General features: G+C 46.9%; 2 protein-coding genes across 3 annotated transcripts in view; both read right to left on the bottom strand.

Moving 5' to 3' along the window:
• Nucleotides 1-16,067, bottom strand: part of SLC7A5 (solute carrier family 7 member 5) — a 41,252-nt gene that overhangs the window by 19,064 nt on the left and 6,121 nt on the right. Inside the window, exon 2 of the mRNA XM_075039870.1 lies at nucleotides 7,894-8,019. Coding sequence (XP_074895971.1) covers nucleotides 7,894-8,019 — 126 coding nt within the window. The remainder of the gene's footprint in view (nucleotides 1-7,893; nucleotides 8,020-16,067) is intronic.
• CA5A (carbonic anhydrase 5A) overlaps nucleotides 7,928-16,067 on the bottom strand; it is a 34,848-nt gene continuing 26,708 nt past the window's right edge. The window contains exon 8 of one of the 2 annotated variants that reach the window (XM_075039873.1): nucleotides 7,928-8,019. The gene's annotated coding sequence lies outside the window, so the exon portion shown is untranslated. The remainder of the gene's footprint in view (nucleotides 8,020-16,067) is intronic. The other variant, XR_012652167.1, reaches the window with a different exon arrangement.

Below are 16,067 nucleotides of genomic sequence, written 5' to 3'. Positions count from 1 at the left end.
AGAGGGAACACAGCCATCTAGAGAGCTCAGCAAGAGAAGGGGGGGCCCTCAGCGCGTCTCGCTCGTGGAAGAAACCGAGCCAGGGAGAAATGTGTTGTATATACAAAAAACCCCAGAGGAGAAGATCCACTCAGCTGTTGAGCCATTTCCTGAGAAAAGCAACAAGTTCAATCAACTGAGTCAGAAAACAAGACGGCAAGAAACACGCAGGGGCTGGGGTTAGGAGAGCATCTCTTCGGCAGCTCGGAGCTCCCTGGGAAACACACGCTCGGTAGCCACATCACCTCTTTGCTCCTCTCTTATTGCTGCCACTCTGCAGACAGCTTGGCATTGAGCAGTCTTGAACAGCAGCTATTAAACTTGGGTCCCGTAGCAGATGAGTTCATGGGTCTGAAAATTTCTTCTCCAGGGTGAAGCCACGGGTCTGGGCTCCTGGATTCACTCTACCCCACACATTACTTGAGCTTTGCAACTCCTCCTTTTGCAATGGTCCACCAGGACACTACTTGGGCATTTTGTTACCTTTCCCACCGCCTCTGCATCTGGCTGGCATCACCAAAAAACCTTGTACCCTCTTCCTCCTAAGCAAACACTTCTCGATTTTCAGAACCTTCCTGTCTGCTGGCATAACATTTGCTGATGAAAAATAAAGAGCCCTGGAGCGATGCACAGCATGCAAAACGCCGTGCCTCCTCCGGGAGCCAGAAAGCACAGAGGCAGCGCAGGGACCCTGAATGAACAGGTTCCCTTTGATCGTTAGCACAGCATGGAAAGGTGTTTCCTGAACGCCCCTTTGTCTATCCCGATCTGGACAGAATAACAGCAAGGAGCAAACCCTAAACAAACCACCCAGTGGGTTTCCAGCCACTTCCATAAACTTATTTTTTCCTTTTCGTATCTGCGCAACAGGTTCAATCCACACCCATAGAAACTTGTGATCGAGAATGACAAACAAGAATGAGCCACCTGACCAGGCTCTGGAGGGGCTAGCCAAAGCCAACCAGCTTGACGTGCAGGAAAGCCAAGAACATTTGGGGAGGGCAAATCCTCCTGCCTGTCACCCACACCTCTAGCACCACAGGCAAGGCCATTAATTTCAGCCCAGCAGTTGAAGGCTGTGGGAAAGGATCAATAAATTGCAAGCAAAAGCACATGTGTACACACACACACAACACAGAGCTATCGACTGCACTGAAACACCTTCGGCGTGAGCGACTGCTTCTGCTGCATCCAAAAACTTTAGAGAGACAGTGAGAGGAGATCCAGACAGAGATGCAAAGAAGCAAATACCAAAGCATTAGCTGCTCTCTAGTTAAATATGTCTGCATTGCTGGGATAGCTGCACTCGGAAAAATGAGAAGCCAACAGAGCCTCTCATGTCAGCTGCCTTAAAACCCACTCGGCCCACGGCAGCGGTGAGCAGGGTCCCCTTGGCACGTCCCAGATGCCCTCCTCAGCCTCCAATGCAAGGCACCTACCTTGATCCAGCTTAGCATTTGGCAGTTCATTCAGGATACCAAATATGAGCAACACGCTACAATCCACAGCTCCTTGGATAAAGCAGTTTTCAGATGTCAAGGCACATTTCCACCCTGAAGAGTTAACGCAGCTATGAGCCTCCAGACGCAATATTAAACAAACAACAGTTCACATCATCATTAAAGGCCAAGCTTCCAGCCTGTGCATACAGACGCACTCCAACTCACAGTGTTCGTAACAAGAAGCACAGGTCACTGACCGACTGCTTCTGTATTTTGGGGGTTTTTGTTGTTGTTGTTATTAAATGCATCCTATTTATTTTCGGACAGGCAACTTTGCACTTGTAAAATGCAAAAGCCCCAGCAGGCTGAACTCTATCCTTGAATCTATAATTGCCAAAAATTTTCTGGGCAGAGAGGGCAAGAAAAAAATTGTCTGAGCAGAAATGAACCGCTGCTCACTCCAAACCAGAGCAGGCAAAACTGCATAGCACGCCAACCTGACATGCCCACCTGGCCTCAGCATTTGCATCCACCTTTGGCTGGAAAAGAAATCAAAAGATCAGAGAGCAAGAGGCCCATAAAACATAATTGTGTTGTATCAACCCTCCAGCGTTAAGACGCCTGATTAATCTCCAACATGTGGCTGATATGATTTAGAGGTGCAGGATGCTGGCAGCTTTCCCAGCTTCCTTGTTCGTGTTCTCCTTCGGTACGGTCTTCCACCTTCCACAAGTTCCCTGAACGAGAAGGTGAGTAAGGGAAGCACAATAGCTTTCCTTCAAAGCTTACTGCTGGAAAATCATGTTATAGTGGCATTTCTGAATGCCAGTATAACAAGAAACAGCACGGGCAGCTGCAGGGCACGCTTTTCTCGCAATCTTTTGTGCACGAGCCTCAGCCCCAACTTGCAGGGACACACTCAAAGCTCGATGGACCTTTACTATCCATAGGCTTTGCCTCTTCTCTGCCAAAAAGGATCTACGGTGCGAGTTAGTCACGGGCTGGCTGGGCGAACACTCATCTAGTTTGGTTTTGGGCTCCAAACTCATCTCAGACACCTACAGCTCCACCATCAGTTGGTTCTTGTGTCCCAGGTTGCGTCCCAGAGCCAGTCCCTTGGGTGAGCTGGTCCCTCTGGGCACAGACACCCGTGCGACGGCTACCCTGCTGCGTACAACACCGCACCGTGTGTGCAAAGGTATTTCCGATCTACCCTCAGTTAGCAAAAAAGCAGGTCATGACTGACGTGACAGGAAACAGAAAAAAAAAAAAAGAATTGAAAACAAACACCTAAACACCGACCTGCCGATCAGGTTCACGCTATGGACATGAGAGATGAGACGGGGTCAAAGGAAAACTTGTGGCAGATTTCTTTAGCTATGCAAAGCGCTCATTCATCTCTGGATGGCCAAGCGTGATTAAATGGAGGTACAAACCCAAGAGAATTCAGACAATGACCACTCTTGTTTTCTCTTAGTATCTGTGTGCCATTGTGCTTTGAGACCTGAGGGAGCCTGAGATTTTAATTACCAGGCACGAAATCAAGTTTTTTTGCCCTGTCAGCAGGACCCCTCCAGAGCAGCCCTGCCCTCCCCAGGCTTACAGCTCTATCCTCGCCTTTGCTGCTTGCAGAGCTCATCCGCTCAGACCCCGGTCCCACTCCAGATCTGGCTCAAGGGGCTTTTTTGGGGACGTTCAGCTGATACACTGGCAGCAGAGAAGAAAATCTGGGAGGAAAGGAAGAGCGAGTAAACTTTCCCTCCCTCTCATCTTTCTTAATCACAGGATTTTTCAGAAAAAAGGGCAAAGAAAAAAGTTTGGACAGGGAATCAGCAAAATAACCCTCACAGAGAAAGATAGAGACCAAATGGTCAAAGGGATTCGATAAATGAAAGTAGTACCCAGATGTGTGCACACACCCACAGCTCCAAGATGTTGCCTCACAGCTGGAGAACTTTTTATAGTATTTTTAGGAGGCTTCACAGACATGCTAAGCATGCATTAATGACTGAAGGTTTGAATCTTCATTTCAGTACTTTCAGAAACTGACTGTCAAGGTTTAACCCCAGCCAGTAACATGTTGAGTTCAGAATTTGCCAGCCACAACTGCACCTCTAAATACCTTTTTACAAAGAGCAAATGACACTAGGGTGGAGGGTGCCAGTGCTGGCTGATACTGTACACATCTATTTAAAGAAAAAACAAGATGAAAACCAAAACTCCCTACCCAGTCTAAGCTCCCCATGGCAAATATCTGGAGCTAAACCTGCCTACTTTGTCCTTAATTCACCCCGTGCTTGTTCAGCACATGCAACTCTGCTGGTCTCTGACAAGCCCAATGAAGGGAGTTAGAATAATGCTGCTGCCATCAAACAGGCACTCGAGGCACCACAGATGAGAAATTTAAGATCAGAAATCAGGCATTAAGAGGGAAAAGGGACGATAAGTTCAATAAAAATAATTCAATAAAACGAGCGTTAAATTTGATTTCCCTAAGTCCCAAATGCCCAATTCTTTTTTTTAAGCAGAACTGCTGGTGAAGAATTGTGGCAAGGGCTGGAGCCCAGCACCGCAGCACTCTCGAACACACAGCAGCCAGGAACAGCACCTCGCTGCTTGAGTTGCCTAAGGGCAGATAAACATTTAAGAAACCCTAGGACATCAACAACAGAAAAGAATGTATCACCTGAAACATGTCTGTCATAAGGGTTTTTTTTAGAATTTTTTGACATTGAAACCTTTCCTGAATTTCCTCACATGTAAAAATCGTGAGCGTGTCCTTAAAAATTAGCACTTTTTTTTTACCATTTCATGCCTAGGTTAGTTTTTAAGGCAGCGTGAGGTGCAGGGTAATCGGGTACGAAGAGCACAGCTGCAGATCTAACCACAGACCTCTGTGTCACACCCAGTGCAGAAAACATCCCTTAAACCTGCCCAGCCACTGCACATCCAAACCAGCTGCACGATCTAGTTCCAGGCAGGTCAAGAATATGGCCAAAAAATACCCAGAGGTGGCTGGACAAAAGGTGATTTGTGAGAGCTGGTAAAACAGTAGAACCAAAAATAAGCCTTGTTTTTGTAACACTGGAGTGAAAAAATCCTGATCCTGTCTATGCTCTAAGTTATTTATACTATTTAAGTGCTGCAGGCTGGTGGGCTGTACAGTTGCGGGTCAATATGTAAGGTTTTACACACCCAGTCCAGGACACTGAACTTTTAAAGCAACACAACTCCAGCCCCACAAAGGCTTTTAAAAGTGTAACTTTTGTCTTAGTAAAATAATTGCATCCCAAGTGGGTCAGCCATACTGAGTCAACTTTCAAGTAGTTGAAAGGCTAAGTAGGAAACCAACTTCTACCCTCCTTTTGAAGTTGCATGAAAGAAGTGATGCAAAACAGCTGTCCACAGAAAGATCACAAGGAAACGCTATTTTCTGTGTGGTAATATTGCCACATATTTCTTTGTCTTGAGATGTTACTGCTTTTCTGAAAATAATGAAAATATCCAATGAAAGAATAAAAAGAAAAAAAAGCCAAAAGCCGAAGGTGGGAGGTCAATACAGAGAAGGACATACTTCTGTGAAGTCTCAGAAGTTTCCGCATTTGAGCAAGCAATTGTGGTGTTGGTCCTCTTCTCTGTTTATGGATACTGTAAACATAAACCAGCAACGGGACAGTAGCCACTAAAGCAAATTAATCAGCACTGCTCAAGCACTATCCGGAGTGTCATGGGAACGCACAACCCCTTCACCACTGAAACTGCAGCCCCAGACAAATCAACTTGGCATGTATTTCACCCCAATAATAGCTGCCGGCTTGGGACTGAATTTCTCCAGCTGGTAGCGGTAAGAGTCCTCTTTGTCCAAAGAGCATTTCAATAGGTATAACAGAAAAAAAGGGCACGCAGAGGAGCAGTAAAGGCAAGGCACTGTGGTTATGTATGGGACTCAGGATCACCCACCTACTCAGAGGTTAAACAGGCTTTTAGAAAAAAAGTTACCCATTTAGAAGCGTCAGCACTTTAAAAGACTGGGTCTGTAGTATTTCGCCTGGAGAAGGCCCAGCAGCTCCGTGCTGTACCACTAATGCACAGCGCAGCCTCAGAGAGCACAGACACGGCGGCTTCCAGGCGCACCGGGTTTGTCCCCCTGCTCCAAGGCAGGTTCGACTCAAACCATTCCCGAGAGATGTTTATTAACCTGTTCTTGTGAAACTCCAGTGAGACAGCCTCTCTGAACAATCTACTTGAGCTCTGTGTTACAGTTAAAAGTGTTTTTCTAATGGCTAATTTAAATTTCCCTTGTCTCACAGCTTGCACCCATTATTTCTTGTTCCAACAAAGACAGAGAACAGTGCAGCGCTTTCCCATTTTCTGTATGCTTTAAGTGATGCTACTGTGCTTTCCTTGAATTAAAAAGAAGAAAAAGGCAGTTTCTTGATGCATCCCTGCTACATAAAAGCATCCAGTTACGTGGAATGATTTAAAGAAAAGTTGAGGAAGTTGCAAAACATATGTGGAAGATAAGAAAGGGCCTATGAAAGGAGCTTGCACATTCTTAAGGACTTACCAGAGAGCTTCCAACTTCCATAAGGAGATTAATAAAATCCATGTCAGACCACAGGCAGAATCCCAGGCAGTATGTTGTAAAATAGGAACTCAGACAAGCAGTAGTGTGCCACTTCAGACAAGGCATACACGTGGGCTTTGGGAGGAGCATCCTCTGTAGATCCCAAGGTTCCCACTCTGAACCAGCTTGCTTTACGTTGAGCTTGGTGTGCACAGGCAGGAAGAAAAGGTCTTTGCCGTCAGATGTTATCATTTAACTATTGCTTTTGATCTTGTTACCGTTCACTCTGAAGTGGCCAGGTGGTTTAGCAAGAAACTAAATGTCACATGAAATGAGCTGTACTGCAAGATGAGCACAAGTCATAGTGGTATCTCTCCAGACCTACCGAAAACTTGAAACTGTAACAGGCTTTATAGGAGGTAAAAAGCTTCTGAGACAGAGGAGCACAGGATGTGGGGTTTTTGTACGGAAGACTGAAACCTCTTATTGGTATAAGATACAAGCCTATGGAAACACCATGTATTTATAGCTAAGGAACCAGGGCAGAAAGTGACTCACCCTCAACAAAAGAACAGTACAGAGGGAGGGAAGGTGATTCTGAAGATGCAAATTAAGATTATCACCTGCAAACAAAGAACAACTGTAAAGACCTTTTATTGCTAAAATGTTAAAGAACTAACAGAGATTTATGTTTTCTTATCCTTTTCCTTCTAAGAGAGAAAAAATGTTCAGCAAAGCAGCCTGGGGAGTTATGAAGAGGAAGGAGGTATATTTTATGATAAGCCCCAAACAATGTTCCTGTTGAGCATAGGCACTGAGCTGGAAGAAAATAAAACCTTTGATAAAGCAAGAAATTCTGCAAAGACAGCACTGGCTCCCATAGCTGAGACAGGAATTAGAAAGATGCATGTGCACACACAAACATACACACACACTTGCCAGTACAGAGACAGGCGGGACTATCTATAGTCTTTTATCCACATTTAACAAATAGGGCCTGTACTGTTCTCTAAGAAAAGTTTATTTTCACAAAACTTGCAGAAAAAAGCACACAGTAAAGCCTATCTGTGTGGATTAGTTAATCAGATGGGCTTGGAACAAAATATCTCCCTAGGTTTGAGAGGATTTGAAATGGGCATGAAGAAAACAAGCAAAAACACCAGAAAATTTGCTTCACCTTCCCATTTTTATCTTCTTTTTTAGATGCTAGTGGACAGACATGCATGCTGGTGTCAGCTGAGAGCCCTAATATCACCGTTCATCACACGGTTTCTGCAGCCTTGCCTTACCCAGGCGTCCCTGTGTGACCCCATGGACTCGATCAAGCTATTCCACACCTGAAGCAGGAAGAAGGGAAATGTACAGGGGCAGTTTGTGACAGAATGAAAATTGCCGGGGGCTGGTTTGCACATGCAGATACTTCTCTACCAGCAAATGGCCATGACCAGCCACCAGTTACAGAAAGACTTCCGAGAGCCATAGCACCAAAATTTTCATCCCCTGTAGACTTGGCAGCTCTGCAATCTCAAAGGGAGAGGCCACACAGCGACTGCGTTAAGTGGAAAAGACCTTGGGTGTTATACGCTGGGTTTTGGTAGCATGAAATCAAGTGCAACTTCAGCAAGGTAAATACAAAATCTCACAAATAAAATGCACAAAAGCACTCAGTCTTTTGCGAAGTGTGAGCTGAAGTATCACCCAAGCATGCAAGAGAACAAAAGACATTTGTAAAGCACTTCTGCTAGCTCTGAAATGCTTAGGTTAGGACTCTCGGGCTTTATCCCCAATTCCCAGATTCTGCTTTAACTGCACACCACCCTCAAAAGAAAAAGGAAATATACTCACCCTTTGCAAGCTGCACGAAGCCAAGAATGATGATCAGAGCCAGCGCCAGCAGTTTTGCCGCAGCAAAGGCATCCTGAACACGAGTAGCAGCTTTCACGCTGTAGCAGTTCACTGCGGTGAGGAGCACTAAGGGAAATGGACAAGAAGAGACACATCAGTTTTCCCGGAAACATTGAAAATGCAAAACAAATTATGACAACTTGGCCTTTGCTTTTTGCTAAAACTTAAGCAAACAGAAAGAGTCTCTTCCTAAAATAGAAATTTTTCAAAAGCAAGGCTCTGCAGCCACACACTTCTCTATTCTGTTTTTCATTTTGGCAACAGGTGGTTTGAATAGCACGTACGCTCCTTGGGACAAGGAACTGTCCTGCTGCACCGGGAAGTACACTTCTGAGGGCATATAAATAAAAGCGCTTCCTGCAACCATTAGCATCAAAGCCCTTGGCCGCAACCCCTGTTAAGTCGATCCAATTTAACGCTGCTGTTGTGTGAAAACACCATAGAAATGTCAGGACAAGCTTCCAGAGCTGATATATAGTTATTTGTATAGCAATAGCACCTAAAAGGCTACGGGGGCCATACCCTGGCTGCTCACTCCATAAACAGAAGGGAAGAGACGTCTCTGCCCTGACGCATTCGCCAAGCTATGAGACCAACAACACCCGCAGGTCAGCGGCACAGGCGGGATCTCGGGAAACCCTCATCCTCTGCTTGCCCCGCTCCACCGGTGGTGCCAGGGATGCTGGCGCAGGCTTTCGGAGATGCTCATTAGGGCTGCCCACCGCGGGGATGGAAGAGGGGGCTGCACAGAGCGGGTCAGCGCAACGGCTCAGATTCGCTCTGGGACTTGATCGTGCTGCCTCCCCGTGCAGCGTTTTGCTTGCCAGGAAGCTCCCGCTACCCACAAATTGCTTGGTGGTTAATGCAACGAACGAAGCCTTATTTCCTACCTTTTTTTTTGCCCTTGTTCCCCCATCATCCTCCTCTATTGCCCACTCCTGCCACTATTCAGTCTGGCACTCCTACCAGGCAAGGGACAGCACAAACCAGGGCTTGGCTAAAGCCCCAAAGCTGCTGACCGGCCGAATTTCACCTGCTTCAGAGAAAATAATGGCTAAAACCTTTATTGCTCTTCCAAGTCACTTACTATTTTTGTGCCCTGCTCGCTCCCCAGAGCCTGTTGCTTGTTATAGAGATGGGCAAATGTCATGCAGAGAATGACAGTGCCCCACATGCTGGATGCCCTCCCCTCCTCCTCCTCTCCCTTGCACCAGGTCACCCCTCACTGCTTCCACACCAGCTTGTCACCAGTGCCCGGAGCCGACCGGTCACCGAGCAGCTCGGGGAGGAGCAGATCTCAACCTTTCTTCTGCAGCTGGAGGCTTTTCCCTGCGGGATCCTTTCCAGGCTGGCCTCTGCCCTCATGGCAAAGGCTCTTTCCCACATCCTGCGGCTCGTTTTCACAGGACCAAGCTGCCTCAGCCAGAGCCAAACAGCTGCTCCCCAAAATATTCAGCTCAGATGCAGATCACCCTCTCCCAGGGTTACGGGCTATATCTACACTCACAGTTTAAAGCCCAGAGCATCTGAGGTAGATATTTCAGCCTTAACGAAACCCCCAGAGATAAGAGGGGGCTCAGCAGCACCTTCACCAGGTCACCCATCTCTCCAGGAGATTGCCAGTGGAGACTCTGGCCGCAAGCCTGACACGGGGCTGAGCTGCATGGGGCCAGAGGAAGGCGATGGATAAAGGTGGGAGGCAGAAATACCACTAGTCAGCTTGGTTACTGCCCAACAGGAGCACTCAGTGCCTTAAGACCCTCAACACATGCTGAGCATCACAGGGAAAACCACGACGCACCCCTATTCTGAAGCAAGGTTACCTCCCGACTATGGACCACTATCCAGCCAAGCGTACACGTGCACGTGAAGGACGCGGGCACCAGCACACCGTGTATTCACTACCTCACCTCCGACGTGAGACGGGTTGCACGGGACTGGCCGTGCAAATCGCCTTTGCTCTCCAGCTTGCAGCAGGACCACGCACCGGAGCTGCTCACGTCTCGTCAGCTCGGAGCAAAGGCACGTTCCCGCAGCCTCGTACCCTGCCTCCCAGCAATAACTGCAAACTAAGAAAACCGTGGGAGGAGGAAGGAATATTTGGGCGTTTAAAAGGGTCTTACTGGCTCGCTGCCACCCTGCATCCTGCCCTGCCTGTGGGAAAGCAACTGCATTAGTAAGAGTTCAGGGAATCGCACACAGAGCCCACACCAGAGCTGGGAATAGCCTTCCTGGAATATATGGCCACGGACAGGCTCAGACGTACCTACGGGCTGGGTTCAGAGAGCTCAGTCTTCAGGGACTGCGCTATCTGGGTCTGACAGCAACGATTAGACTTCACGTTCCCGCTCGAGCGAGCGCCGAGAGGGACAGGACTTCCCGGTGACTCAGAGCACACGCAGGCAAGAAGGGACACGAGTTGCATCGTTCATTCACGGGGGTCTGAGAGCCACAGCACAACGGCAATATGCTTCAGGCCGAGAGGATTTAAGCGGCCATATATATTGCACAGCTAAAGGCTGCTTGTAGGGGATCTTTAGGCAGGGAAGGGCAAAGCCAGTCCCGGTGCAGCAGACTGCACGTCCCAGAATACGATGCCTGCTTTCAGGATCATTGGCTCCCCCACCACCACCCCCAAACCCCTAGGATCTAGTGTCATCTCAATACAAGAGCATCTGAATTTTGGAGAAATGGAAGAGTTGGACGTCTTCGCAAAGAAAAGCACATAATCCGATACATCCTACGAGAACAAAAGCCAGAAGTAAAGAAGGAATTTCAGATTCACTTTTTTTGGTATCAAGCCCCTTTGGCACTTTGGGGGTGTCTGAGCATTTGGAGTGGGTGAGACTGAAATGACCCAGAGCTGTTTTCATTGGGAAGGACAGCCCCGCACAGGTCACAGGACAGCACGAGCTGGGCTTTTGGCTGACCTGCTTCGGCACACGGCCGAAAACAAGCAGCGAGGAGCCGTGCCGGCAAACCTGCCCCACCGCCTTCCCCAAATGTAACCCCCTGTTCAAGGGCCCCTCCACCCCATGCTGTTCAGGGGAGATAAGGTGCATCTAATTAGAAAGACACGGCATGCCCGGGCTTGGAGGCTTTTCAGCATCAAGCATCAAGTCCAGCCCTGTCCAGATATACAGGCAAGGAGAAAATAAAGGGTAGCAAGGTCAACTTACAGGATGTCTATGCTACAGGGGGGAGGTGAGGGGGAGAGAATAAAACACAGTGAAATATCACTAAGCACATATCACAATTCATCTGCTAAAAGCACCTCTAGCGAATCCCAATAGGGAGGATGGGGAGGGAACCGAGGATCCAGGATTCACTTCGACCAGCAATTATGCTAAAAATAAAACTCTCCTTGTTTACAGAGGGATATTTAAAGGATGAGCTAACGCATCTAAAAGCACACTTTTCCCGTTAGTGAAGACAGCCCTTAGAGGTGCGACAGTGACATTCCCTTCCCCATTTAGGCATGCTGTTTCTTTGACAATAGCTGCTTCAGCCTCCACATTAAATACTGACTTTCTCGGGGCTGTTTTTCATGTTCTGGTTCCGTACAGAGTCTGCTGGATGGACTGTGGGACGGTGGTGGTGTACATAAAAGGCAAAAGCTTTCTACACAGTCCAAAACTGAAAAGCAGCAGAAGCGACTGTATTCAGCCCTTAAAAACATATCAGTGCCAGACAAACGGGCTCAGTAAAAATAAGAAAACACTTGGGGTCAGACACTCTGAACCGGGCCGAGAGCTTCCTCCATGCCAGTCATGATTCAGAGCCCTCTGAGTCACAATCTCTCTGCTTTGCTTTTTCCCATCATGTAATAATATTTGTCTTTCCTAAAGGAGCGTGGTGGAGTTACTACACTTACATGCTTTCAACATAGGAAGGGCTAAAAAAAACCCCAGCCTCACCCACCAGAAAGAATCCTACAGACACCAAAACGAAAAGACAGACTGAGTACTATTTCAGTAAAACTCCAAGACAAATTCCAGTGGCTGCTCAACTTCTCAGGAGAGCGGAGGGCTAGGGTTTCTTAAAGCACAAAGTTTTATTCCTTTGATCCGAGATGCCACCCTGAGAAGCAGGGGCTGCGGGACTCCTCCTGGCACCGCTCTGTTCACCTCGGATGAACTGCTCCACAGGAACAACGGGGGAAAGCCGCACAGCCACAGCTTTGCTATGAATCAGGGCAAGGATACGATGCAGGGAAAGATCAGACTGCGCTGCCTTCATTTCTGCCAACACCTTTCCTAAGGCTACAGCCACCGGCTGTTGTCAGACGCCAGCTACGCAGCGAGGCAGACCTTTAGTGTGACCCATCGGAGCTGTTCTCGGGATTCATTCTAGGAATACGGATTTCAGCATGACCTGACACGACAGTCTGTCTGATCCAGCAGCCCCTCTCCAAAGGCTTTACATAATTGGGATAATAGGAGCTAGAAAGCTGCAATGATTGCAGATGTAAGAGGGGGTACTTTTATTTATTTATTTACTTATTACTCCTGGCAGATAGTAGGAAAGATACTGGTTTGTGACTGCTGTAGAGAGAACATGTTCGCAAGGTGCTGCTCACCCCTTCATTTCTTCTGGTGACTGCTCTCGCCTAGCTGAGGGCGAGCTTCATTTCAAGATACTCAGGCCACAGGGGAAGCCAGAGGCTTTGAAAGAGAAATTTGGCTTTCTAAAGACACCACCGGGTACAGCTTCAATTATTTACTCTGTCCTAGTAGTCCCAGCTGGCTTTAGGCATGTCACTTAACCTGCTCCGCTGGCACTCACCTGCACAGTCAGGTAATTCCCCCATTACTGATAGGAGCCAAGGACAAACTGACTAATACAACATAGGATCCAGAACCTTGCCCCTCCACAATTCACATTTTATGGCCATATTTGTCTGAACTCAAGTTCCAAGATCCCTCCCAAACATGATTTCTAGATGACAATAAGAATAAATCCTTACGAAGCAGGCACAGAAAGGGATCATGACAATCCCCACATAGAACGAGTCCATGACAAACACACTATGAGTTACAACAGCTCCTATGTCTACAAAGGAAAGCAGGATGTAGTAAAGCTGCCCTGCAGGCATGTGGTTCTGCCCAAAGAAAACAGTATGTGAATGGAGCCCTAATACAGGTAAACCAGGGCTTGGCATTTAAGGTGCAACAGTCTTGGCAACTGTCCGATAGAAAAAGGCAGGGCTGCAGCTTTCCCCGGGGTAAGGGAAGGTGGCCATGGATCGGAGATGGAGTAAAGACAGTGCTCAGGGAGACTTGTCTGGGGAAACAAAACAAAAAAAAAGGGAAACAAACAAGCAACCAATCCACAGCTCTGCGAACTTGTCCTCAATCACAGGGGAAAAAAGGATCCAATTCCAGCACTGTATGTAACTTGCTGATGGAGTGACAGGAGTTTGCTCAACCCAAGATCTTTAGCAGCTTTTCAGGTGAAACATTTCTGAAATGAGTGTAGGAATTCCTGAGGTACTGACACATAACCTCACATGTGGCATGAAGGCAGCTGTATCTTGGGAGCCTTGCACAATGTCACTTTTGTCCTTTATTTCATCTCCTACAGGTTTTCCCGGTCTTGACCTGTAATGCTTCCTATATAATTCAGTATACACCTCTATAACAAGGATAAATGTGTGTAAATAGCTTGCGTTAAAGAAGTAAACTCAACTAACTTGCTGCACTTTACCCATGGATTCCTATTCGTGGTATTATAGAACGAGAATGAAAATGCATAGTAGGGTAGGGAACTTGTGGAAAGAAAGGGGAAGAACAAAGGGAAATCCTCCACCTCAGCTTCCCCACCAGGAAAACAGGGATGGTAACACTGTCCACACACAGAGGATAAATCATGCAGTGATTCCTATCCGTAACTCACACGTTTCCAAAGCACCTAGCCTTGTAAGATGATGCTTCCATCTAGCATCTGCCGCTGGACCACATCGATTTTCTCTTCACAATTACTTTCAGAACAGTTCTCAGCTCCTTTCCATTTCCCCATCCTACAGCAAAGGCTGCTCCTTTCACTCATGAAGTGCAGGTGATAGACAAGCAGTTTTCTCTTCTACCAAAGATGGTACAAACAGGTTTCACACAGAGACAAGACAAACTGAGCCCATGGCCACCAAGAAACAAACCACAGAGATGACAGCAGTACCTGGCACGGACACAAAATGTCCACATGCTTTAAAGAGAACTGCTGCCTAAGCTCACAAGAGGTTAGACACACTGAAAATAAAGAGTTACTCCACACAGTACAAATAAGGAATTACGCTATATTGACTACACCGGTTTAAACGCATGGGAAAACTCAATGCCTTAACTATTCATTGAGGCCAAAAATTACCCACTTTATATTCAGGTGGCTGTGATGCCACAGCATCTTCCAATAGTCTCAGGTGTCTATTTCTAATAGCACAATCTAATATGAGACATACATATAAGGACATAAACAGAAAATGGTTAGGAAAATTTCAACTTGATAAGTATTGAGTGAAGACTTGTGCCCTGCAAGGTGGTAAAGACAAAAAGCAGAAGGAAAAACTTTGCAGATATTTCTTCAAGGACAAGTCCCTGGAGAAACTTAACAGCCAGGGCAATCAGTCTGTAGAAGGGAAACACTTAGTACCACATGAGCCTGTTGGAAAGGAGCACTTGGCCCCAGAGCAAATGTGTCTCTATTAAAATTAACTTATAACAATAAACATACCTGGCAACCATTTACAGTTTCCTTGTTATTTTTCTTCCCAAAACAGCAGTGCTGAGGAATCAGGGAACGGGGGCATCAACAAACGACAGGAAAGGGTGCCCTACCACTGGAGTGTAAGAAAAGGGATCGCCTCCAGACCCAGCCCCTAACCGAGACCACGAGCTCTGGACATCTCCAACAAACAGCCGTAGACACCCCGAACGTGCCGCAGCTCCGTCTCTCTTCCAATTCCAGGAAGCCCCTGTGCTGAAACAGGCTCCGAGCTGGGAGCCAGAGAAGTTAGTGCAAAGCGGGATGATGCTAGCATTTCATCATGGAACCCAGAAGTACCCACACCCTCAAGTTTCCAGAATTCTGCAAGAATATATTAACAAGCACTTACTTGCCATCTCTCTCTCAAAAGCTGTGCCAACCAGCGCGGCACAGGCAGGGCCAAAAGGCAGCACCAGGACTGCCTGGAGGAAGACCTCAGTGAAGAATTTCACGCTTTGCAGATACTGCAGAGGCTGGATCTCAAGCCTATATAAATGCACCCATCGCTTTGGCACCAAGGTTCTGTAGTGACAGTGATACAGATTACACTATTCAAATTGTGTGGTACATGAAAAACTATGAGGAATTTATTAAGGTTGGGGGAGCTAACTCCCAGCTAATGGTAGGAGTTACTGATTTGTCTCCTTAGAAAGATGCTTGTGTTTTTACTGTCAAAGTTGCTAGATGACATGATGCAGCAATTCCGCAAAACAGGTCATTCTACCACGGGAAGACAAACAAAATACAGACTTAGCAATAAGACAAAGAGGTGTATTTCTTCCATTCCCAGCAAATTAAAAGGACCCCATAACTATCACAAGCTAAACGTCTTGTCTACCATGCCCACCTCATATGAGATATCTTCCTAACAGCAAACAACACTAATATTTTATGCGCACATTAAGCCCCACAGACGTATCGCCACACTCGCCAAGCAGATGGTCAGCTACTGCACCTGCAAAACATGGCATCTTACCTGGCCCACAACGATGTTACACTTATACAGAAGCACCTTCCCATAGCTGTACTGAATTAGGTTCCACAAATCCACAGGAAGGTGGCTGAACTTCAGCATGCAGCGCTAAATCCTGGGTCATGAACTTAGTGAAAAATTCCAGGCAGGTTTTAGTCTGAATGATGCCACCTATGCCATGCAGAGGGTCAGAATTCAGCTCCGCATGCTGGCTGGCAAGAAACTGCTTTCTCATCCATTGCATTTGATCTACTGGCCACATCTGACACTGAAACAATGAGATTATCGGAATACTTGAAATACCTAGTGATGTTGCTTTGAATTAGACTGACCATGGAGAGAGTCTCTGAAAAAGCCTTCCCAATTTGTTCATGTCAGAAAA

This window comes from Buteo buteo, chromosome 11, assembly GCF_964188355.1.
Source record: "Buteo buteo chromosome 11, bButBut1.hap1.1, whole genome shotgun sequence".
Classification (NCBI taxonomy): Eukaryota; Metazoa; Chordata; class Aves; order Accipitriformes; family Accipitridae; genus Buteo; species Buteo buteo.
This window is presented reverse-complemented; position numbering and strand designations above follow the sequence as displayed.